This window comes from Ipomoea nil, unplaced genomic scaffold (genome assembly GCF_001879475.1).
Source record: "Ipomoea nil cultivar Tokyo-kokei standard unplaced genomic scaffold, Asagao_1.1 scaffold3047, whole genome shotgun sequence".
Lineage (NCBI taxonomy): Eukaryota > Viridiplantae > Streptophyta > Magnoliopsida > Solanales > Convolvulaceae > Ipomoea > Ipomoea nil.
The window spans coordinates 527,804-551,006 of record NW_017619475.1 but is presented as its reverse complement, the minus strand read 5'-3'; the positions used below and the strand labels follow the sequence as shown (position 1 = coordinate 551,006).

Below are 23,203 nucleotides of genomic sequence, written 5' to 3'. Positions count from 1 at the left end.
TATCACGGCTAATAATTAATTTTTTGGTGATAGGATTGTAAAGCTTGTACGCTTTTAATTCAACACTAACACCAAGAAATACACATTTTTCTCCTTTTTCATCAAGCTTAACTCTCCTCTGGGATGGAATTTGGGCATAAGCAATACAACAGAAAATCCTAAAATAATCCACGTTGGGTCTTTGTTTGCCCCATGCTTCTTCGAGAGTCATATTTTGAACAGCAAATGTGGGACTTCTGTTCAAAATATGAACACTCCAGTGGATTGGCTTCAGGCCAGAAAACCTATGGAATCTCACTCCTTCTTAAGAGACATCGTACCATATTTAGAATAGTACAATTTTTTCGCTCACTAACACCATTTTGTTGTGGTGAGTAAGTTGTTGTTAATTGTCTCTTAATTCCATTATGCTCACAGTATTTCATAAACTCATGTGACACATTCACCACCACGATCTGTTCGCAAAACTTCGATCGGAGTTTCCTTCTCCTTCTCAACGAAGACTTTAAAATTCTTAAATGCAGCAAACACATCTGATTTTTCTTTTAAAAAATAAACCCGTATCTTTCGACTAAAATCATCAATGAACGTAATCAAATATATATTACCTCCATTAGAAGTGGGATTAATTGGACCGCAAATATCAGAATGCACTAGTTCTAATGGCTTCTTTGCTCTCCATGATGCCTTTTGAGGAAAAATATTGCGGTGTTGTTTGCCAACAACACATTCTTCACAAACTTGAGAAGGAACAAAGAATTGAGGAATACCAGTCACCATACTCTTTTGTTGTAGAGTCTTCAAACCTCCAAAGTTCAAATTCCCATAGCGGAAGTGCCACAGCCATGCAACCTCACTTAATTGTACAGAAAAACATTCATGGGTTGTATGGTGAAGATAGAGTGGAAACATGCGATTTTCCGTCATTTTAACTTGGGCAATCAATCCAAGGTTTGCATCTTGAATCCTACATTCTCCATTTTTTATAGTGATCCCATACCCCTTTTCTTATAGTTGACCCACACTGAGCAAATTGGTCTTCAACTCTGGAACAAAGAGAACGTTTGAAATGGTGAATGTAGAGTTCTCCTTGGTTTGGATTGCAACCTTTCCTTTTCTCATCACATGTACTATAGAATTATTGCCGAGCTTAACAGTGTCTCGATAAGAAGTGTTTAATTCAGAGAACACATTCTCATCTACACACATATGATTGCTACAACCAGAATCTAAGTACCATAAGTTTTGATGGGCTGCTTCATCTACATGGCATGCCATCAGAAGAGAAATCTCTTCAGAAACTTCTTCCTTCTTTTCGACAAAATTCGTTGCTTCTCCATTCTATCTATTCAAATTCGTACGGCATTCATTTTGATAATGGTCATACTTGTGACAATGATAACATTCAATGTTGGACTTATCTGCTGACTTGCCCCTCCCGTTCCATGAGACATATTATTCTGATGTTGATTGCCACAGGCATGGCCTCCTCTTCCTCTCCCACGGCCTCTTCCTCGATTAGCACCATTAAATGATGAAGGTTGGTTTTGAGTTGAAACTTTCAATGCTTGCTCACCCTCACTATCATGCGAACACAACTTTCTTTCATGAACTAGAATAGAACTTTCAAGTTCATCTAGTGTCATCTCATCCATGTCATTTGCATCTTCTATTGCACAGACAACAAAATTATATTTTGTTGTCGTAGAGCGAAGTATCTTCTCGACGACAACACTATCTTCAGTCTTGTCACCATGGATTCGCAACTCGTTGACTATTGCCATAGTCCTTGAATAAAAATCTGTGAAATTCTCGCCTTCTTTCATTCGAAGTGTTTCGAACTCCGATTGAAAGTTCTGAAGCTGCAGCCTCTTTGTCTTTTTGTTTCCATGGCAGAATCTCAAATGTCCTTAGAGGTATCCTTTTTAAGGATAGTCTCCAAAACAGTCTGGTCAATTGCTTGGAAGAGATAGTTCTTAGCTTTGAGATCTTTCAATTTCAACGTCGCCTTCTGAGTTTTAGATATCGCAGCGAATGATTCTGCTACTGCAGGTTTGATCACCTCCCACAACTCTTTCGACCTCAGAATGTTTTCCATCAACATACTCCAATGATCATAATGACCATCAAAGCGTGGAATTGCAGGCTGAACGAAGCTATCCACCATCACAGGCAACTGCTAACACTATCTCTCGTGTTTAACCTCACTTTCTCTCGTGTTTAAACTCAACTCACATGCACTCGTGTTTACTCTCTTACGCAGGATTTAACTTGGCTCTGATACCACTGTTAGAAGCAAGCAGTATAACAGAGGAAGATATATTGGAAGAATATTGTACTTCATTATTATTATTAAATAGCTTTTATATAAGCATTACATTAACGTAAACAAGCTAAAATATTCCTACAATGAAGGAGAGCCTTTGCATGTGCTACAACTGTGAATAAAAGCCATAAAACTATGACAAAAGCTAACTAATTTATTCAACAGTTACCGCGCTAATTATAACAAATTCCAAAGCTTGTTTAGTTATTTTTCCCCTCTTTACCTTACAGAGGATCTATCTCCTTGTATAAATACCCCCGGGGTCGCTTTGTAAAGGGTCGGATTTTTCAAGGACATCACGTTACTCTGCTCTTTTCTCTACAAAACACTTTGTCTCTTTTAACCTAATATTTCACGGTAGTGTTGGCCAGCCGATCGGTGCCCCTATGGTGTAAAAGCAACACATCATATCTCCCAAAATCAATGGCAAAAAATAGACCACACATTCACACCTAAAGCATTGTTCTGGCCTGATTAGAAATGTGTGTGTGTATGTGTGTGTGTGTGTGTGTGGAACTTTAATGATGTACGAACAATTTTGTCTGATAAAAATAATAGTACAATATTTGTAAAGTAATGTATCATTGTACTATTATAAAAATACTAACAAAAATTTTGATACCATAATAACCTAACATAGATGTGTTTATAAAACAATGCAAATAAGTTATTTCAATGTTTCTTATTTATAATCTTTGATGCTCAACTTTGAATGCTTTGTATATAGTCTGGCTAATTAATTGAAAAAAGTTCATGTTAAATTTTATATTGTATTTTTTAATATACTCTAACATATTCATAGTATATGTTTAACAAATATGTCAACGGTGATTGGGATGAGTTCGAACCTAAGACCTTCCTTATTGAAATCAATGAGTAAGTTAAGAATAATAAATAGTTAACGAAATATTTTGTTACTAAAGTTTACAATAACGAAATGAGGGGTATTTAGGAAAAGCAAATGATATAAAAGAGGGTAAACAAACAATTGGACCAACATTATTTAGTTTCCGTTATAAGTCTAACTTTATTAGCTTCTATTAGATTAGTGGATTAATGGAAATATAATTATACTATTAATATTATTATAATTTGCATAAAAGGGTTTAGTCAAAGTTGACTTTACAATTTAATAAGGTGGCGTGTTCTGGTTTACTGTCGTTGTATAGCACCTATACAATGACGGTGCATCAAATACTTTCTCTTAATTGATTACGGAAATTTTATTTTCGAATAAAATATGTTGAGCTAACAGCCTAACAAAATAATTACTTACCTTAATAGTTATTATTATTCTTATTAAATCATCTCCATAATTCTAGCAATCCTATTAATTAATTACAGAAATATTATTTTCAAATAAAATATGCTGAGCCAACAGCCTAACAAAATAATTACTTACCTTAATAATAATAATTATTCTTAATAAACTTTCTCCATAATTCGGGTACTCCTATTACGTTAGATTACGGTAAATAATAATAATAATAATAATAATAATAATAATAATAATAATAATAATAATAATAATAATAAAATAATTACTTACCTTAATAATAATAATAAACAACAAAATAATTACTTACCTTAATAATAATAATTATTGTTATTAAATCCTCTTCATAATTCTTTCCGAAAAAAGGACCACAGAGGCACCTTTGCTGCGCACAAGGTCCGCCATTGTATATATAGTAGAGTTCAGATGCGGCTGTGTCTTCTCGTGTGGTCAGTATAGCCGACAATAGTTATGTAAATATGCACCAACAATGTTTTCTAAACGTACAACACAAATATGCACCATTAGGTGCGCATAAACATTCCATTAAGTATACATAAAAGCACCACACATTGTCCGGAAATGTACAATTAGAGGGTGGGCAGTTATGATGCAATTTTTTTGGGTGTGTTATTCATTTTTTGGTGTATTTGTGCATTTCATTGTTGTAAATTTCCTAATATTGTTGATGCATATTTACATAACTATTAGTGTTGCCGCACTGACCGCACGAAAAGGCGCGGCCTCATTTAAACTTTTGTCTAAATATAGGATATACTAATCCTACCCTTTTAATAATAAGATACATTTTTTTATGCGACACAAGTGTCAAATAGGCCCATCTACTATTGCGAAGTGCTCAATTCCCACCACGAACTAAATTAAGTGTCAAATAGACCCATTTACCAGCTAAATTTGTTCAATTAGCTTTTTTTTTACAGGTTACCTATTTATTAATTATTAATAAATAAATAAATAAATAAATAAATAAATAAATAAAATAATTTAAAAAAAAAAAAAAAAAAAAGATAATAGCCACCGGCGGTCCGGCGAGGACAGCCGGTGGCTGCCCATTCACAGACAGCCGCCCAACTGAGGTCTAGATCTGGGAATCGAACTCCAATTAAAATATATTTGCAGAGGAACTGAATTAATCAAAAGGAGAAAACATGATAGTTGAACTAATGAGAAATATCTGCTGCAGTCACTGGAAATCTTGGAGAACATTAAAACGAAGAAGTTTGTTTTGATACATGGAGAGGGATTTGGAGCTTGGTGTTGGTACAAAACTGTTGCTTTACCGGTGGCTATTATCTTTCTTTTATTTTTTTTAATTATTTTATTTTATTTTATTTATTTATTTATTAATAATTAATAAATAGGTAACCTGTAAAAAAAGCTAATTGAACAAATTTAACTGATAAATGGACCTATTTGACACTTAATTTAGTTCGTGGTGGGAATTGAGCACTTCGCAGTAGTAGATGGGTCTATTTCAGGAGAAGAAGCAGGATGAGTTGGATCAGTGACACTTGTCACCATCTCAAGCCTTCATGACAGTTAGCAGTTGCTGAATTCTGTTTCATTCAGCCAACTACCTTTCCCTCTCTTTTTGGTTCATATAAAAGTCTTGTATTGAACTCTCTGTACACTTAATGAAATCAGTTCCTTTTTCTTCTTCTTGTTCTCTGCTATTCCTCCACTTAGCTCCGTGAAATGGTATCAGAGCAGAACGATTAGGAGCTTCAATCAGAAGAACAATGACGACTTGGCCTTCTCTCAACAATCGCTCAGTCCCTGCTGATAATGCGACGGGAGGGACGTCTGCTCCGGTGATCGGCAACACCAACGCAGCGAACATAAATCATCCTCCTACCACTCCTGCTACTGGATCGAACAACAACGAGGTAACCTTCGATCCACAATCGCAATCCAACCCCTATTTTCTCCATATCAGTGAGAATCCAGCCCTAGAATTGGTTTCCACCCCCCTTGATGGTGCGAACTACCATTCCTGGGCTAGGGCAATGACTATGGCCTTGTCTTGTAAGAACAAGGTTCCATTCATTAATGGAAGCATTCAGAAACCTTCCACAGAGAATCTGGACAGATATCTCACCTGGGAAAGATGCAATAATATAGTGTCTACCTGGATTGTTCGCACTCTTTCACCAACAATAGCACGCAGTGTGCTATGGATTGATACTGCATATGGTATCTGGAATGACTTGAGAAGAAGATTTAGCCAACAAGACTTATTTCGGATTGCTGAAATCAAATGTGAGATTTATCAAACCAAGCAGAATGATGACTCTTTAAATGAGTATTTTACTAGACAGAAGTTGCTGTGGGATGAGCTGGGAATCCTTAGACCTCAGATAAGCTGCCTTTGCAGCACAAAATGTGAATGTGGGAAAAGAATTGATGAGCTAAATGAACAAGCAGAGAAAGACAAGCTTTCAATCTTTCTAATCGGATTGCATGAGAAGTATACAGGGGCTAGGAATCAGATTATGTTGATGAGACCTTTACCTGATGTTAATGAAGCATATTCTATGATTGCTCAACAAGAAAGACAATTTCATATGGCCAGCAGTGGTTTTGGAAGCCAACTGTACCAGGCAGGAGAAAACAGTGCTGCTAGAAGTGCCCTCTTAGCCAGATCAGAAGGGAATTATCAACAAGGATTCAAGAAAGTTAACCACAAGAAGCCTGTGTGTACATATTGCGGCTACACAGGCCATACTCATGATAAGTGCTACAAAAAACATGGGTATCCACCAGGGTGGAAAGCTAGGCCTAGAAACCAGTCTGTCAATCAAACTCAAGGACCTAGCTCAGCACAACAGCACAACTCTGAAGATAATAAGTCTTTTACCCAAGATGATTTCAAGAGATTCATGGAATTCATGCATGCTAAGAAATCAGATTTGGATGGCATGAATTCACCACTTGATTATCAGCAGCCTCCTCAGGCCCTGGCCAACACTGTGGCAGTGGACTTCCAAAAGGAAGGTATGTCTCCTATAATCAATGCTGTTAAATCAAATAGGACAGATTGGATCATTGATAGTGGTGACACACCACATTGTGTGTGATTTAGAGATGTTGAAAAATCAGAAAAGGGCTTATAACATGTTTGTTAACATGCCAAATGGCCAACAGGCTGCCATTCATTTCACAGGGACAGTATACTTGTCTAAGGATCTGGTGTTGCATAATGTTCTCTACATTCCTGAGTTTCATTATAACCTCATTTCAGTAGGGTCATTCATTAAAGATTCCAACTACATTGTGAAGATGTATTCTGACCAGTGTGTTATACAGGATGTTTCTCATGGGAAAATGATTGGAAGGGCTAAGCTGATGAATGGACTCTATTACTTAGTTTTTCCCTGTTTTACACATTCTGTATGTAGTTCCATTTCCCTTGGAAATAAATGTATTCTTTGGCATGCCAGGTTGGGGCATGCCTCACATTCAAAATTACAGTTCTTGAAAGAACTAGAACCAATGATTCATCTTAATAAGAACTTGATTTGTGATAGTTGTCATCTTGCCAAGCAAAAGAGAATTCCCTTCCAGATTAGTGCCTCTTTATCATCTAATTGCTTTGATTTATTACACTTGGATGTATGGGGCCCTTACAAAGTTAACACAGTTCATGGCCACAAGTATTTCTTAACAGTCTTGGATGATCATAGCAGAGCTGTGTGGGTGTTCTTGATGAAAGCTAAGTCAGAAGTCAGAAATCTCATTATTGAGTTCTGCAATCTTGTTGAGAATCAATTTGGAACAAGTATAAAGTGTATAAGAACTGACAATGGCCCTGAATTCAATATGGTAGATCTATTCAGACAGAAAGGGATTATACACCAAACCTCTTGCACATATACACCTCAACAAAATGGGAGAGTGGAAAGGAAACATGGGCATTTGTTAGCCACTGCTAGAGCTTTGAAGTTCCAAGCCAATCTACCTGACAGGTTCTGGGGTGAATGTGTGTTACATGCTGCATATTTGATCAACAGACTTCCATCAGCTGCTATCAATAATCAAATTCCCTATCAGGTTCTACTCAAAAAGACTCCTCTATATCAACATCTAAGAGTTTTTGGTTGTTTAGCCTATGCAACTACTATTGGACCTAAGTCAAAACTGGATGCTAGGGCCAAGAAGTGTATATTCCTAGGGTATGCAAGTACCACCAAAGGATATAAAGTTTTTGATCTTACCTCTGAGGAGTTGTTCATATCCAGGGATGTGGTGTTCCATGAGCTAGTGTTTCCCTTTCAATCCAAGTTACCAAAGGTTAGTCATGAGATCATATTGCCATCCATGACTCCCACACCCACTGAGGACCTTGGTGATCCTCAAACTCAGCAGCAAGACCATTACCATCAAGATGAAAATGAAGAAAATGAGTATGTTCTCTCTCAACAGATTGGGACATCTGAACAGCCACAAAATGGTTCAGATTACTCAGCTGGTAATAGTAGTGAGCAGTCCTGGCAACCTGGCAGAATGGAGCACTCCCAAGGTGCAACTCCTGACCAGCAACCTAATGTTGTCCCTGGTGCTGTCCAACAAGATGCCAGAAGATCCACCAGGACTAGACAGGTCCCTAGCTACCTACATGACTATGTATGTCAAAACTCTAAACTGCAGACTTCCCCTCATCCAATGTGTAAAGTAGTGGACTACAATGGATTGACTCCATCATTCCAGTCTTTTGTCATGAACATCTCATGCCAATCTGAGCCCAAAAACTACCATGAAGCTGCTCAGTATGATAGTTGGAGGTCTGCAATGAAAGAAGAGATAACAGCCCTGGAAAACAACAATACCTGGCAAATGGTGGACCTACCACCCTCCAAGAAGGCTATTGGCTGTAAATGGGTGTATAAAATTAAATACAAAGCTGATGGAAGCATAGAAAGGTACAAAGCTAGACTAGTTGCAAAAGGGTACAATCAAACTCTTGGCATTGATTACCTAGACACTTTCAGCCCTGTTGTTAAGATGACCACTATCAGAACCCTCCTAGCAGTAGCAGCAGCAAAGAATTGGCATTTACATCAGATGGATGTAAATAATGCCTTCTTAAATGGAGATTTGGAGGAGGAAGTTTACATGCAGCCACCCCTTGGTTTCTCTGGAGGCAGGAAAGGGCAAGTATGCAAGTTGATCAAGTCCCTATATGGCTTGAAGCAAGCTAGTAGGCAGTGGAATACAAAGTTAACCACTGCATTGCAACACATGGGGTTCAAACAGGCAGTCCCTGACAGCTCTCTATTCATCAGAGGGAAGAATAGATCCTTGGTGGCCTTATTAATCTATGTGGATGATATTGTCATTGCAGGTGAAAGCCTGGAAATCATACAAGATGTCAAGAAGCAGCTAAGCTCAGTATTTCTACTCAAAGACCTAGGTCCTTTGAGATACTTTCTTGGGCTTGAAGTGGCTAGACACAAAAAGGGTATTGTAGTATGCCAAAGGAAATATGCAGTTGAACTGCTCAAAGACACAGGTTTCACAAATGCAAAGCCTGTATTCAGTCCCACAGTTCCTTCTCATAAACTGAGCAAGAATGAAGGAGTGTCTCTTCAAGATAACAGCCAATACAGGAGGATTGTTGGTAAACTTCTCTACTTAACAATAACTAGACCTGATATTAGTTTTGCTACTCAATAGTTGTCCCAGTTTCTTGACAAACCCACAGACTTACACTTACAAGCAGCTCACAGAGTCCTAAGGTATATCAAAGCTGCTCCTGGACAAGGCTTATTCTTTTCATCCACATCTGATCTACAACTTAAAGCCTACTCAGACTCAGACTGGGGAGCCTGTATAGATACAAGGAGGTCTGTGACTGGCTTCTGCATTTTCCTTGGGGATGCTCTAATCTCTTGGAAGTCCAAGAAGCAACCTACTGTCTCTAAATCTTCCTCAGAAGCAGAATATAGGGCACTAGCAGCTACAAGTTGTGAGGTACAATGGTTGACATACTTGCTGGCAGAATTTGGAGTGAATCACAGTGAAGCAGTAGCTATATATTGTGATAGCAAATCTGCTGTGGCAATTGCAGAGAATCCTGTGTTCCATGAGAGAACCAAACATATAGAGCTGGATTGTCATTTTGTTAGAGAAAAGCTACACAAAAGGCTCATCAAGTTGTTCCACATATCCTCTGAAAAACAGCTAGCAGACTCCTTCACTAAAACACACTGCCCTACATCTTTTCAGCATTATATCTCCAAGCTTGGATTAGTAAATCTATATAATCCAGCTTGCGGGGGGATTTCAGGAGAAGAAGCAGGATGAGCTGGATCAGTGACACTTGTCACCATCTCAAGCCTTCATGACAGTTAGCAGTTGCTGAATTCTGTTTCATTCAGCCAACTACCTTTCCCTCTCTTTTTGGTTCATATAAAAGTCTTGTATTGAACTCTCTGTACACTTAATGAAATCAGTTCCTTTTTCTTCTTCTTGTTCTCTGCTATTCCTCCACTTAGCTCCGTGAAAGTCTATTTGACACTTGCCTTTTTTATGCACGTTTTCAAAAATATGTTTGAATTTTTTATATAATTGAAATAATATTTTTTATATAGATTAGAGCGTTTTGTACTGCATAAGTTGTCTTTGTCCATTGAACATTTTCTTTTCTAAAAATGATACATAATAGCTATAATAAAATTTTGTAATGATTTATATTTAATATCACACAATTGTACAATAGGTAAAAGTACATACAAATGAATTATATCATGGATGATATCATTCATCTTAATCTTAGATTTAAAAATAAAAAATAAAAATCAACGTCCAGTATTTTCATATCCTAAAATTTGGAATATAAATATATCATATTTGCTAAAAGTTTCATCCAATATTATTTTTGAGATTCTTTGGAAGAGTTTTTTCCACTTTTAATCCCACGACTATTGAATCATATTCACATTTGGTCCCTAACTATTAATTTTTCCACATTTTGTATCACGTCTTTTAATACTGTACCACATATAGTCCTCTAATCTAATTTACTGTAACTAGTGACTAATTTTTTAGTTGAAAAATGTCATAGAAAATGACAATTTCGTCCTTAAAGATAAGTCACTACTTGAGTATTATGAACTCATGTTCGCCTACATAGAGATACAAATTTGATCACAGGTGACTGAAAATAGGGTGAAAACCTAAATGTGACAATGTTTTAAAAGTCGTAGGATCAAATGTGACAATATATTAAAAGTTGTGAGACCAAATAAAAAAATTTAAAAAAAAAAAAAAGTATTAGTTGGGGACCTAATGTAGAAATGATCAAATCGTCATGGGACTAAAGTGAAAAATATCTTCTTTTGAATGTAAATATACTATTACAACTATCAATTGTGGAGATTATTTTTTCTCATTAGAAGTCATTAATGTAAAAGGAAAAAATTAATGCATTAAATTGATGACCATTCTTTTTTTTTTTTTTTTTTTGAGAAAAAATTGATGACCATTCTAATCGTTAACCAAAAAGGAAAAAGTATTGCATTAAATTGATAACTATTCTTTAATTTTTGTTACAGGTGTTAAGATATTTGAGTAATTTTCAAAAAGATAAAGGTGTAAATTTTGAAAATAAACGTAAGAGGTAAAATGTATATCTATTCATGCAATCTATACTGGCAACATAATTTTTATTCCAATTAATACTTAACAAGATTGGATTTTATATATATAACAGTCTCTCTAAGTATAAGTGTGCGTATGGGCATATTGACTGTTGATTAAGTTTTGGGAATAGAATTAGAAAGCTTAATAGCAGTTGGGCATGGCGGCCAAAGATTCATTCATAGTGAATCTCCTGATGATGATAGTAATAGTTTTGAGCAACTTGTTGGGTTGGCATGAGATGAAAGTAGTAGGTGATGCAACTCTTCCATTTAACCGCACCTCTTTTCCTCCTCATTTCATATTTGGAACATCTTCCTCTGCCTATCAGGTTCGTCTTTTTCTTCTCCATCTATCTATCTTTTAATTTTAATCTTTTCTACCGGGTCGGCTGAGTTCAACCCCTGTTCAAGTCGAGACGTGGTGTTGTGATTAAATAGTTAATAGATTAAATATCACTTTTGGTCCCTTGACTATCATAGATGAAGCACTTTTGGTTATTGACTATTGTTTTTTTCAAAGAGAAAATTTCAATTTTGGTCATATGACTATAGGGGCTTTGTTAATTTCAGCACCTGACTTTCAAAAGTGTCAATTTAGTACCTTGACTATGCAATTTTTATCAATTTTGGTCACTCCGGTCAAATTGCCGGCCAAATTTCGCCAGAAAATTTTAACAGTTACAATAATGGGGAAAATGATTGAAGAGATGTAAAATGACTAAAATACCCTCATTATTTTAACTGTTAAATTTTCCGGCGAAATTTGGCTGGCAATTTAACCGGAGTGACCAAAATTGATAAAAATTGTATAGTCAAGGTACTAAATTGACACTTCTGAAAGTCAAGTGTTGAAATTAACAAAGCCACTATAGTCATATGACCAAAATTCAAATTTTCTATTTTTTCAAATTAGGTGCATGACTTTCTAACTAGTATCACTTTTGGTCCTCCGGTCTAATTTTCCGGTCACATATTACCAAAATTCCAACCGGAAAAATAATATATTATAATTAGAAGGGTATTTTGATCCTTTCAAATTTATTTTATTTTCCTTTTTTTTCTCTTCTTCCCTTTTCTTCCTCATCTCTCCGTTTCTATTTCTCACAAACGGAGGCTGTGGATATATGGAGTGGGTTAATAAAAGAGGAAAGTGAAATAAATTTGAAATGGCCAAAATATCCTTCTAATTATAACATATTATTTTTCCGGTTGAAATTCCGGTAACATGTGGCCGGAAAATTGGACCGAATGATCAAAATTGATACTAGTTAGAAAGTCATGTACTTTAAAAAAAAAAAAAAAAAAAAAAAAAAAAAAGGAATAAAAGTGCTTCAACTATGATAGTCAAGGGACCAAAAAGTGATATTTACTCATAGTTAATATTCATCTACTTATCACCAATTGATTTTAAAAATTATATGATACCCAGATAACCAAAGTAATTTGTAGTTAATTCTTGGGTGTGGGCCAAATTTCGACCCTGTGATTAAATGATTAATGTTCACCCGTTGGTTTGAAGAAAGATATCGGAGAGAACTTTTCAAGATCTCAATGTTTGTGTAAATCGAATACAATGTATCATAATTTAATTTTCTTTGAGTTGTTAATGTTGGAATTGTAGTATGAAGGAGCAGCAAGAGTGGGTGGAAGAGGTCCGAGTATATGGGATACCTACACACACAAACATTCTGGTCGGTCTCTTTCATTCCATTCATTTTTCATTAGTTTGATATCATTGTGTGTCATATAACTTTGCCAAAACATTGTGTTATATTTATGCAGAAAGAATTTTAGACCACAAAAATGGTGATGTGGCTGTTGATTTCTATCATCGTTACAAGGTATTGAGAATAGGTTGATTGTTAGTCGTAAATATTTAAGATTTAATTGGCTTAATTGTTGTAATTAATAAACTTAGGGTGTTTTTGGTTTTTAAGTTTACATATCAAGAATGCAAATCAAAATAGTGTTTGGTTGACAACTTTGTAAATTGTAATTAATAAATTTAGGGTGTTTTTGGTTTTTAGGTTTACATATCAAGAATGCAAATCAAAATAGTGTTTGGTTGACAACTTTGTAAAACAAAACTATGTAATTTGATTACTTCTTCAATTGAAAATATCTTTCTTTAATTAAAAAGGGATCGAGTATCATTCTAACTTATTGATAATTTGATTTTTAAGTTTGGATTAGTACTATTAGATTTTTGTTTTGATTTTTTTTGTTTATTCGATGTTTTGGATGTGTCATTATGTTAATGATCAATTATCTTAATTTTTTATTTTTATATTTTTAAAATCTTTATTCCCATTATAGAATCATATATTATCAAACATCAATATTAGTAATCATTTTAATTACAACTTATTACCAAACATGTAAAATACTTTTACTAAACCCATTACTATTATCTTAGCTCGTATTTGATTCTCATTCCGATTCCAATTCACGAGTGTGGAAGCAAAGACACCCTTATTCATCATTTAAACATAGATATTATTTAGTGTACTATATATATATATATATATATATATATATATATATATATATATATATATATATATTGAAAACTAGTGTATTATATTTAATTGCTCTGTCAGTGACTTATATAGTGTATATATATGTTGTGCAGGAAGACATAAAACTAATGAAAGATGAAGGGTTGGATGGTTTCAGGTTTTCTATCTCATGGTCTCGAATTTTACCATGTATGACAATCAATATAATGATTCACATAATTTAATTTTTGTTATTTGTGTGGACCATACTTTGTGTATATATATATATGCGAGTTCAGGTGCTGTAGTGTCTTATGGTGCGGCGATTTCTTATGGTGTGGCAACACCAATAGTTCAACAAATATGCACCATCAACGTTAGGAAAATACACCACACAAAACAGAGTAAACAGAGCCCCGCATCACCAAACACACACCATTAGGTATGAGTAAAAACACCATACACTGTTCGGAAATACACCATTGGGGGTGGTGAGTTATATGGTGTATTTTTTTGAGTCTGTTGTGTATTTTGTGATGTTTTATTGCATTTCATTGGGGTGTGTTTTTATTACACTGTTGGTGCATATTGTTAACACTGTTAGTGTATTCTGGAATTCCGCCGCACCGCCGCACGGGAAGACCCCGCATTTGAACTTTATTCTATATATATATATATATATATATATATATATATATATATATATATATATATATATATATATATATATATATATATATAAGCAATCAAAAATGAGGATTCCCTCACTGATAGCTATTCGCATGATATTTACTACCTTAACCTTTCTTTCTTTGTTTCTTTTTAATTACATCTTTTTGCTGGTAGATGGGAAGTTGAGCAAAGGGATCAACAAAGAGGGTATTACGTTCTATAACAATCTCATAAACGAGTTGCTAGTTAAAGGTTAGTGATTATATATTGAGTTATAATTTGAATAATTCATATTAAACCAATTATATTAGAGTTAACTCTTTCATTAATATTTTTATTTCTCCATATATGTATGCATGTAAATACATGAAAACGCTGAATAAGTTGATATAGAGTTAAGTTCGCGATTAGTCAAGCATAATTCATCGAATCATTATATTATATTTCTTTTTGCATTTGTTTTCCTTTGATTTTTGAAAATGATTAATTTGACATTATATTGTTATAAGCCTAATACTATATATTATGAACAGGTATAAAGCCTGTAGTCACCCTCTTTCATTGGGATCTTCCCCAGGCACTGGAAGAAGAATATCTTGGCTTTCTAAGCCCTAAAATTGTGTAAGCAAATTATATATCCTCACTCTTTGATAAGCAAAAAAAATAGTCTCACTTAACTTGCAATAAAATTGGATGCAGAGAGGATTTTAAGGATTATGCAGAGGTTTGTTTCAAAGAATTTGGGGATAGAGTGAAGGTGTGGGTTACCTTAAACGAACCGCGGTCTTTTGCCGCAGCAGGCTATGACAGAGGCCTGTTTGCTCCGGGGCGGTGCTCTTCATGGATGGACGAAGGGTGCCCTACTCGGGGAAACTCTGCAACTGAGCCTTATATAGTTGCCCACCACCTTCTTCTTGCCCATGCTGCTGCAGCTCAACTATACACCCAAAAATACAAAGTAAATTTTAATTTGTTACATACTACACCATTTTGTTTATGTTATATGAATTGAAGCATGTGCCCTTCTCAACTAAAAGCCTAATTAAGCTATAGTTATATGTTCAACATGCCCCTTAACGTGTGCGGAAGATCTGGCTCTAATACCAAATTGAAGCATGTGCTCCATCTCAACTAAAAGCCTAAACTTATAGTTGGATTGCACATTAATAGTTATATGCTCAACAATATGTACCCAAAATTGCATTTTTATTCTTTTGATTATTCTCTACTAGTTACTTTAGTTTCTCACTTTTTGTGGTTACAATATACCCCTCAAATTGGGACAAATCCAAACCCAAGTTGGTCAGACTGTTGACTTGGTAACTGCAAGGTTACTAGTTCAATTCTTGGTAGGAGCAGTTTATTGGGCTTCTTGGTTTGACCTAGTCAGTTATGAACAATTTAGATTGATTTTTCTGTTTGTACAAGGTTTATCTAATGCACAAACATCAGGTAGTGGCTGCAGATTTTTCTCGTCAATCAGAAAATAAATGATACACCATGAACTAATAGGAAATAATTGAAGTGCTAAAAAAAATAATTTTTTTTCCATATATATAATAATTTTGGAATAGATAAAATCTTGTTTAATTTGTGTTGATTGGTATAATGGCGTGCAGGTGACACAGAAAGGTGATATAGGAATAGTGCTTGTATCTCATTGGTTCGTGCCATACTCCAAAACAGCCTCAGATGCAGAAGCAGCTCAACGAGCACTTGACTTCACGTTTGGATGGTAATTCATTCCTATACTACAATTTTCATAATCCTAATTTCTGGGTAGTAATTAAATGTTTAATTAGGACCCACTCATTGTGGTAATGTGGTCTAATAAAAATTAATAACTATTTAATTCACCGTTGGCTTAATTTCAGGAAACGCTTTCATAATCATAAAATTTGACAAATTGTTTGGCTCTGTATAGTAACATAGTTAGTTTATCAGTCAATTTTGACTTATTTAAACACTATTAGATGCTTGACTTGGTTAAACAACGAATATAAGCGTTTGATTAATTAGCTTTTTGTAACAGCTTATTGTTCCAAAACACTAAAATTCAAAAAACTGCTCAAAACAAATTTTTTATAAAAAAAGTTATTTTATATGTAATCAGCTATCAACTAACAGCTAATTTACCAAACATATTTCTACAATCACTAATATCAACTAATCAAACCCACTAATCTAATCAACTAACAGCTATTTACCAAGCATCCCTTTTTATTTGTAATAATTATCTAGTATGAATTTAAGCAAATTGAGGGTGAACATGCAGGTTCATGGATCCATTAGCAAGAGGTGAGTATCCAAAAAGCATGCGCACAATTGTGGGAAGTCGGCTGCCAGAATTCACATCAGAGGAAGCAAAGATGGTGAAAGGGTCCTTTGATTTCTTGGGATTAAATTATTATACTTCCCGTTATGCAGCCAACATTCCTTCCCCTAGAAGGGTTCACCTTAGTTATTCCACGGACTCGAGAGCCAATCTAACAAGTAAGCACTATGCATCTTAGCTTCAATTTATTTAATGAAATTAAAAATTAAAATTAATAATAATAATTAAAAAATAAATAAAAGTGATGGTTAGTTTAACAACCACTCTAATTACTCAACGGGCGTGTGAACCTGTTAAGCATCTTGCATAATTCTTAACTACATGAATTTCTTTCTTTTTTTCTCTGAACAATTGAATTCTTGCACAAGAACCCCTCCCTCTGCTCTCTTCAATCACCTTACTCTCTCTTTTTCTTAAAAAAAAAAAAAAAAAAAAAAAAAAAAACACCACTATTAGTCATGTTCTAAAAAATAAATTCTTTATTTTATGTTGTATTTTTATTTTAATTTGTCCTTTTGCAGATGAGAGGAATGGAAAACTCATTGGTGCACCGGTACGTACTTGTCTAATAGTATGGCAATTATTTATTGAGTAAATACTCAAAATGGTCCCTCAACTATAGCTAAATTCACAAATTGGTCTTTGACTTTTAATTTTAACCAATTAAGTCCTTAATTTTGCAATTTTAACATGATTTGGTCCTTCGAACACTTCTGCATTAACGCCCGCGCCCGCGCCTTCATCGACGATCTCCAGAAGAACCCGCAGCTCTCACCAGAGCACATGGAGGCCTCCAGGATGACGTTGCACCGGTTCGGAAACACGTTGTCTTCTTCACTCTGGTACGAACTCAACTACATTGAATTCAAAGGGAGGATGAAGAAAGGCGACAGGATTTGGTAGATTGCTTTCGGCGGTGGATTCAAATGTAACAGTGCGGTCTGAAAATGCAACCGGAACCTTAAAAAATCGACGATGGACCATGAAATTACATATATATCCTCAAAAATTACAGTCAACAAATGGTCAAATAGACGGAGAACCAAATCGTGTTAAAATTACAAAGTTAAGGACTTAATTGGTTAAAATTGAAAGTCAAGGACCAATTTGTGAATTTAGCTATAGTCGAGGGACCATTTTGGGTATTTACTCTTATTTATTTATAGTTGTATTGGATATGCGCAATGCATAAAAATATATGTTCAATATTAATACTCAAAGTTTAAATGTTTTTTTAATATAATAGTATATAATTTTAAAAAAATATATATAGTTATAGAATTTATATTATATTAAAATAATTTTGTATATGATAAATTACTAAATATAATTATTGTAATATTTAATTAAAATCTAATGGAATAAAACTTATTTGTTATAATCGCATGTCTATATATATTATCACCATTGATCATCGTCGCTGGCCATTGTTCACTATCTGTTAAAAGGAAAAAAAAAAAAAAAACAATTGTCGATGGACTTCTCCACCGGAGAAGATGATCAGCCAATGATCTTCTCCGGTGGAGAAGGAGACCTGTCTGGTCATCTTCTCTTCGAGAAGGTGACTGGCGAACGTACGTGTCGAAATTTCTTTTTCAAGTCAAACAGTCGCTGGAATTTTTTAGTCGTCGAAATTGTCAAAATGACAAGTTCAAGTGTTTTATTGCGCTGTTTTAAAGTTCATGAGTCTAGTTTCATTTTCGTGTAAAATTTATGAGCCTAATTGCATATTCGTGTAAATTCAATAGCCTATTTGGCCATTTTTAAAATTTATTATGTATTAGTAGATAAAGTCTCATTAGATTTAAAAATTCTAGTAAAAAAAAAAAAAACTATTTTAACATTTGTATGGTATATTGTGCAGACGGGAAGTGGACTCAATATTGTTCCTAAAGGTCTTACAAAGTTGATCCTTTACGTTAAGAAAAATTATAACAATTCAGCGATTTACATTACAGAGAACGGTAAGAACAATGTTGCTCTTAAAATGGTAAACTCATACTTCATTTCAGATTTATTTCAATAATTTAAATCTATATTAAATTTATTACTCCGTATTTTGTTTCAATCAATAAATTTTTTTGGGAATATTTTTAGGTATGAGTGATGCCAATATCACTGAAGTTCCACAAGGGGTTAATGACACTCTCAGGGTCCATTTCTACCACAGCCATCTCTTGGCCATAAAGGCAGCTCTTAAGTAAGTTCATATCTTTACAAGTAGGCATCACTGAACCATTTGGCTATTACATGTATTCATCAATGGTTGAACGTTTTAATGAAAAAAATACGGAGTCAATTTTATAATTATAAATTTACTTTTAAGTAAATTTTTTCCCCTTTGATATTACAGGGATGGAGCAAATGTGAAGGGGTTCTTTGCATGGTCATTTTTGGATAATTTTGAATGGATATCAGGATACACCCAAAGGTTTGGGATCAACTACATAAACTATAAGGACAACCTCAAGAGATATCCCAAGCATTCTGCTCTTTGGTTCAAGAAATTCCTTCTCAAATAAAACTTCTTAAGACTTCCAATCTCTTCAATTCTGCTATATTTGTTTACTTTCCAATAATGTTGAATTATTAATGTTCTAATGAATTGAATGATTGCAGATTGAGACAATGCATGTAAAAGGACCTTCAAAATTCATACTATTATTCACATATATAAATCTGCTATTGCTAATTGATTACATACAACTGATACAAGTATAAAGAATGAATTGAATAATAATAAAGTCGGCATTTAATTTAATTTCCTATACAATGATCATATTTTGCCTTCTCTACTCCTTCTAAGGGCTACATATACAAAGAATTGAAGAAAATAACCAAAAAATGAAACCATATTAGGCCTGTGTTTCCTACAGATTATAACCTCTGCCAAATAATCGTGTCTATCCCCATGCTCATTCCAATCGGGTTTATGTGTGCTTGAAATCTCGAGATTGCTAATTCATAGGGGCTAACGGGCGGGATTTAGAAGTTGAATGAGATTTCTAGACAGAAGAATGACCTGTGTTGCTGTTGCACATACAATCGGGTACAGGATACTTGGTGATATCCCTTCCCGGTTTCCTGAGCTCTGGCTGACCCAAGGAATCTCGATGCAAGTACGATATGATCCTGTTGAAGTCCGATTCAGAGAGCGATGCGTTCATGAAGTGCGGGATCATCTGTCTTTTGTTCGGAGTTATAGTCTTTTTATGGCCTGCATATGCCCTGTGTCCCTGAAGAGCGTGGCCCATGTTCCCACCGTGCGATGGCATGAAGACATCGCTGTTCTCAGAAACGATATAGTCGATAGCAGCCATAATGGACGCTTTCTTTGCAAACGCCTCGAGCTCCCCTGGCAAGGCGAGGTCTTCCTTGTTGTAGAAATGCGGGAATTCTTTGATCAATGGCTGCAGAGCTTCTTTCCCGCCCAATGGAATCCCTCCCGCCCAATAGATCCTAGCACTCTTGGGAGCTCCCAAAGCTTTAAGCAACCTAAACACAATATACAAAAAACGTCACTCCTCCATAACACTACCAAGTGACCTCCAATGCATTTAAGATTAATTTTTCTAGGTATTAAGGATCTTTTATGAACCTTGCAGAGGTAGGAGGTGGTAAGCTATAATCATATTTATTAATTCATTTATTATGAACCACACTTCACAATTATCCAAGCTACTGGTTCGAGATTATGATAGTAATAAATGATATGGTAATACGAGGAATCAATGAAGTAGAAATAATGGCCATGTTTGGTAAAAAATTGGCCTATAGGCCAATTTTTACTTATTTGACCACTATTAATTGTTTGATTTAGTTAAAATATCAATATAAATGTTTGGTTAATTAGCTTTTTGCAACTCCAAAAGGCTAAAATTCAAAAAGCTACTCCAAGCAACTTTTTCAATTAGCTTTTGAGAAAAGAAATTATACCAAACAGATATCAGCTAATAGCTAATTTACCAAACACTTTTCTACAATCAGCTAATGTTATCAACTATTTATACCCTCTAATTAACACAATCAGCTAACAGTTAACAACTATCAGCTAACAGCCATTTTACCAAACAGGGCCAATATATTTAAAGAGAAAGCATACCGAGTGACCTCCAATGCATTTAAGGGGCAGAAACCAGCTAGCTTTCTTTCATGGTAGGTCATGTTTGATCGCGATGTTAACAGCTCGGGTCTCAGCTTCCTCTCTTTGTTTATCATCTCATCATACTCCCGACTTAAACCCGGAAGGCACCCCGTCCTTACCCACACATCCTTCTCCATCCGCAGATGGAGGGCAAGATACGGCCCCTTGCTCCTCATCCTCTCCGTAAGCTTGTTGCCCAATTCTAAGATAGACGGGGCAAATCTCAAGGCATGGAAAGCCACCTACAAGTTTTCCCGAATTTCCAATGAGAAGATGAACACTTCAAGTATAGATACTACGGGTAACTTTTGAAGATCAACTGATAAAAGCAAGATAACTAAAATAAAATTACCTTGCATCGAAGCTTTTGAAGATCAGAAGGAAGGTCCTTGGAGAGCCTCGAATCCAGACCGCGCAGTAGAAGCACACCCTCCCTCCTAAGCTGCAAACAAACGAAACCGTATAAATAAAACGATATCCATGCCATTTGGACACACTGAAATAGCTATTCACTAAACACAAAAAGACCATAGTTTTAAGGAACACACAGTCATATGAACAATATAAGTTGTTATTACCCGTTTGGAATAATGTGAGCGAATCCATTCAGGGGAAGCATGGAGTGGAGTCCGTTTCTCTTCCACTGGTCTGGTCATTACATGTGTTGATGGAAGCGAAGAAATGACTCTCACATCATTCTCCAGAGCTTTCTTGAAGTGATCCAAGTCAAATATATCCGAAAATTCACTGCAAACTCAAACACAACCAAACCTTAATCTCCTCTCTCAAGAAACCATAATCAAAATCTTCACACAAGTCATCTACTAAACTGAATAATTACATTCTTCCCAATAATCAAGTTTGCCCATGTTGGACAGAGGGCCCGTAAAGGCCAAGTCTAGCACGTGACTAAGGGATTGTTGGACAGAGGTCGGTAAAAGGCTGCTTAAAAAGAAGTCCAACACCCAACGTCTTGAAGATGTGTTGGCGGTCTATAATAAAATAAAGTTGTGTCTTCGCTACTAGCTATAGCTCTTGATCCAAACACTCATAGAAAGGGCTAGCTAAAGAAGAATTACCAAGAACAAAAATTTAGGTTCTATTCAGATTGAATGAGAATAAAGATTGAAGCTTTAGAGGTGGAAATTAAAGTGAAGGGAAATGACAGACCTTTCATCACCCCAAATGACATTAACTTGCAAGATGGGAACAACCAGAGTAGCACCAAGAATCCTTGCAATCACCACAGCATCCACAATCTGATTCCTCTGTTGATTCATTCCACCAGAAACCACCACCATCAGATACTTGCTCCTCTCTTTCACAATATTCCCACTATCTTTCCTATACTGCTCACTGAAATCCAAACACGCCCTATACCCCAGCCCATCTGGCTGCTTCCAAAACTCGCTCTTCTCGTTCACCTCTTCCCCATCCCCACCACTCCCCAGCGCAGAACCCATATACCCATTGGAAAAATCGGCCTTTTCTTGGAGACCCAAACACGGGTATGGGGAGAAAGGCAACAAGGTGTCGAAATTGAACCACAGCTTTAGAGTTCCAAAGAGACCAAATAGGAGCAGAAACAAAACCCAAAACCTGGGATTTCTCAGCAAAAATCTCAGCTTTGTAGCAAATGAGGAGGAGGGGCTCTGCCTCTTCTTGGGGGAGAGAAGCACCAGGGCTTGGAGTGGAGCGTTGACCATATCCGACGCCACTGAAATGTAGGATTGTTGCTTCTTCTTTGACACGGCCATCTTTATGAAGAAGATGAACAAAACAGGGATTCTTGATTTTAAAGACTGGAGCTTTCTGCTGTAAATCGAGATTTTTCTTGCTTTTGAGGCTTGTGGGATTGCTTGAAGTGGGAGAAAATGGTGGAGAGATAGAAGGGAGGAGACGCGAAATACGATGATGAATCCGCGTTGGGTGTTGGAGTCAGAAATTGTGTGTGTGAAGAGGCAATGAATGTTCTTCTTCTTCTTTGCGTTCAAAGTAGTGGGCTGTCTATTTATATATATTTTATTTATTTATAATTTTCAGCATTATTTGTTTAGTTTCATGTTGGATACGTAAGTGCGAAGACTGCGAACTTGAAGAATTTAAATTGGAAACTTACCTAATTTGTGTGCTGGTATGACGGTTTTGCCCTTCAATTTTTTTTTAAAAAAAAAAAAAAAAACTCTTCTTATCCTTCCTAATTTTCCCACTCTTAAATCCCCTCCATAGCATGATATGTAATTATTGGGCATCATAATTGGCTACCCCACTAACTTTTACCAGGTGTTTAG

At 35.4% G+C, this 23,203-nt stretch overlaps 3 protein-coding genes across 3 annotated transcripts; 2 read left to right on the top strand and 1 right to left on the bottom strand.

Annotated features, from left to right (window-relative positions):
- Window positions 1–5,362: 5,362 nt before the first annotated feature.
- Window positions 5,363–7,192, top strand: LOC109163845. The gene is made up of 3 exons (XM_019312561.1): window positions 5,363–6,617; window positions 6,706–7,013; window positions 7,151–7,192. The coding sequence occupies exons 1-3, from the start codon at window positions 5,363–5,365 to the stop codon at window positions 7,190–7,192; spliced, it is 1,605 nt and encodes a 534-aa protein (XP_019168106.1).
- A 4,155-nt stretch (window positions 7,193–11,347) lies between these two features.
- On the top strand, window positions 11,348–19,305 carry LOC109163879 (beta-glucosidase 12-like). The gene is made up of 13 exons (XM_019312594.1): window positions 11,348–11,592; window positions 12,885–12,954; window positions 13,046–13,104; window positions 13,896–13,971; window positions 14,608–14,685; window positions 14,967–15,054; window positions 15,133–15,391; window positions 16,053–16,168; window positions 16,709–16,926; window positions 17,290–17,321; window positions 18,633–18,732; window positions 18,866–18,968; window positions 19,122–19,305. Exons 1-13 carry the CDS (start codon window positions 11,422–11,424, stop codon window positions 19,288–19,290), a joined length of 1,539 nt encoding a protein of 512 aa, XP_019168139.1. The 5' UTR covers window positions 11,348–11,421; the 3' UTR covers window positions 19,291–19,305.
- Window positions 19,306–19,773: 468 nt separating this feature from the next.
- LOC109163877 (uncharacterized protein At1g04910) lies at window positions 19,774–22,669 on the bottom strand. Its single transcript, XM_019312592.1, has 5 exons — window positions 22,083–22,669; window positions 21,491–21,659; window positions 21,265–21,354; window positions 20,871–21,154; window positions 19,774–20,263 (listed from the first exon to the last, which is right to left on the bottom strand). Exons 1-5 carry the CDS (start codon window positions 22,667–22,669, stop codon window positions 19,774–19,776), a joined length of 1,620 nt encoding a protein of 539 aa, XP_019168137.1.
- Window positions 22,670–23,203: the final 534 nt, after the last annotated feature.